The 2,611-nt window shown below is 62.4% G+C and overlaps 1 protein-coding gene across 1 annotated transcript in view; it reads left to right on the top strand.

Moving 5' to 3' along the window:
- Nucleotides 1-241: 241 nt before the first annotated feature.
- LOC106727405 overlaps nt 242-2,611 on the top strand; it is a 10,529-nt gene continuing 8,159 nt past the window's right edge. The window contains exon 1 of the mRNA XM_014545773.1: nt 242-1,240. Within this exon, the coding sequence (XP_014401259.1) occupies nt 1,156-1,240 (85 nt within the window). The 5' untranslated portion in view covers nt 242-1,155. The remainder of the gene's footprint in view (nt 1,241-2,611) is intronic.

Genomic DNA, 2,611 nt, shown 5'->3' on the forward strand with positions numbered 1-2,611 from the left:
ACCCGGGACCCTTCAGTCCCCAGGCTGATGCTCTATCCACTGAGCCAAACCAGCCAGGGCCATCATCAGCTCTTACCCAGATCATTGTGCCCACCTCCCCCAGACCCCCTGGCCTCTACCCCTGACCCCCTATAAGCCACACTCCACATGGGAGCTGGAGTGCACTTTCACACACACAAGCCCCTCTGGCCCACAGAGCCCTCAAGGACTGCTCTTCCCCCACCAGGGCACCAGCCCAGCTCCTCTGCCAGGCCTCACCCCAGGGCCTTTGCACTTGCTGTGCCCTCAGCCGCCTACTCTTCCTCCAGGTCTCTGCACAGCCCCCTCATACTTTACTATCACCCGCTTTCCTCCTTTGCTTTCTTCATAGAATATCTTGAGATCATCCCTCTCCTTGGCCTCCCATTTATTTGCCCAGGTAACTCGCCGCCTGCCTCCATGCTAGGATGCGGGACTCTTCGGGGCTGGGGCCTGCCTTCCCAACTACCACACTCTGCCCAGACCCCAAAACCAGTGTAAGAAGATGCCCAGGGACACGCCAGGACCCCCAGGGATGGGGTGGCAATGCCAGACATGCCCTGCTCCCAAGCTGGGCAGGAGCCAAATGCCAGTTTCAGAAAGTCTTTGTGCTTAAAGGGGCTCGAAAATGGAACCCAACCTCAAAACTGTGCAGATGGGCAAGGAAGGCCTGAAAGGGCAGTGATCTGCCTGGTGTCTTCTGGCCAGAAGACTCTCTTCTCCAAAATGGCCCCAAAGTTGGGCAGAGAATGGAGGTGTCCCTGTGGAGGGGAGGGCCGGTCCCACTATTAGCTCAGGCAGAAGAGCAGGACAAGAGAGGGGTGCAGCAGGCCCACACCCAGGGCTCCTCTGCCCGGACAGCCAAGTCCTCCCTCCTGGCCTGGCCCTCACGGTGGGGCCTCTCCAGCAGGACCCCGCCTCCTCGCCGACCTGGCCGCCTGTTTCCCATCAAGGCCACTCGAGGTGCCTGGATGTCTTAGGATCCTGCGACTAGGCCATTGGCCATCAGCCACGGGAAGCCTTCCCTCCTGCAGGCACCTTTCCCTGGCACTTTAACAAAACTGCCAGCCACTGGGTGCCCTTGCGGTGGAAGGTCGCAGCTCCGAGCACCTTCCCAGCTCTCCCCCACACTAAGGGATGGCGCTGATGATCCTCCTGCATTGCTCTGGAAGGAAAATGCGCCTGGGCGAGGGGCGCGCCTTTGCCCAAAGCCACAGAGCCGGTAAGTGGCAATGTCAGCTTCGGGCTGCCGCTAGGCCCAGACTGAGCTCCCAGTTTTGAGGGCCCCCAGCCCCCCCACCCGCAGGGTCTGGGAGTTAGAACTGCCCTCCTACCCGCCCAAGAGCACCTCGTGTCCAGGACCCAACGCCACACCCAGCACAGAGGAGGGGCTTCTGGGCGCCAGCACCCAGGGGCTCGGCTGCAGGACTGAGCTTTGCGGCCTCTCAGGGGTCGCCCTCAGCTGCCAGGACAGGTGGCCTCTCAACCTCTCCAAGAGGCGCGAGGGTCCAGAAAGGCCAGCCGACCGGCCCTGCAAACTCCCCCTGGAGAGTGCGCACGCGCGCCCGCAACCTCGCTCACCAAGCTCCTGCCGTCGGGGAGTCCTCGCGACCCCCAGTCCCGCTCGGACCTCACGCTCAGGGCCCGTGTGTGTGTGTGCATGCGTGTGTGTGTGGTGTGTGGTGTGTGCACGCGCAGGGCCCGTGTGTGTGTGGGGGGGGGGTGGTGTGTGCACGCGCAGGGCCCTGTGTGTGTGTGTGTGTGTGTGTGTAGTGTCCCCATAACATCTCGGGACACACAGTGGGACACAGCTGATTAAGGCTATGCGCGCACACACATACACACACACACACACACACACACACACACGCCTCAGGATCAGCCACCCAATTTACACACCCGGGAACACAATCTCAGCCCCTGGCACAACTCCTGCGGTGGGCAGTCACACTGAGTGTCATCCCGCAGGGCCCCCCACTCGGCTCACCCGGGAACATGCCGTTACACAGAGGGGGGCACAAAGCCCCGCAGTGGCGGTCACAGAAGAGCGAGACACACCCCGCTGCTCACATGGGCACAGCCAGGCCGCAGCTTCCAGCAGCTGGGAGAGAGCCCAGGGCAGCTGTTCACTCACCTGGGCACTCCCTCACGCTCCTGAGGGCTGTGTGCTTGGACCTGGGCTTTCACCAAGCCTGTGGACCCCACAGCCACACACCACACAACGCAAAGACATCCCACATAGACAAGCGGCTCCTGGGGTACAGGCCAGACCCTAGGCCCTGACTCTAGGGCCATCGTGCACTGCTTCACGGTCACCCTGTTAAAGTAGGTGCTGGGGGCCTGTCGACTGGGTCACCTCGCTGGCGAGGCCTCTCAGTCTCAGTGTTGCCGACTGTAAATGAGGCTCCAACCACCTCTAATTGTCCCTCTGCAGGAACTAAGGGTGCAGGCAGTGGGGGCCCCATTCCCCCTCCTGGGCCCTCTGACCCCAGGGGCATGCGGAGAAGTTAGGGGCAGACACTGAGACTAGGACACCGAGGCAGGAGTGCCTGGGCCCGGTGGAGGCCTGTGCCAGGGCACCTGTGGGCTGCGT

This window comes from Myotis brandtii, unplaced genomic scaffold (genome assembly GCF_000412655.1).
Source record: "Myotis brandtii unplaced genomic scaffold, ASM41265v1 scaffold421, whole genome shotgun sequence".
Classification (NCBI taxonomy): Eukaryota; Metazoa; Chordata; class Mammalia; order Chiroptera; family Vespertilionidae; genus Myotis; species Myotis brandtii.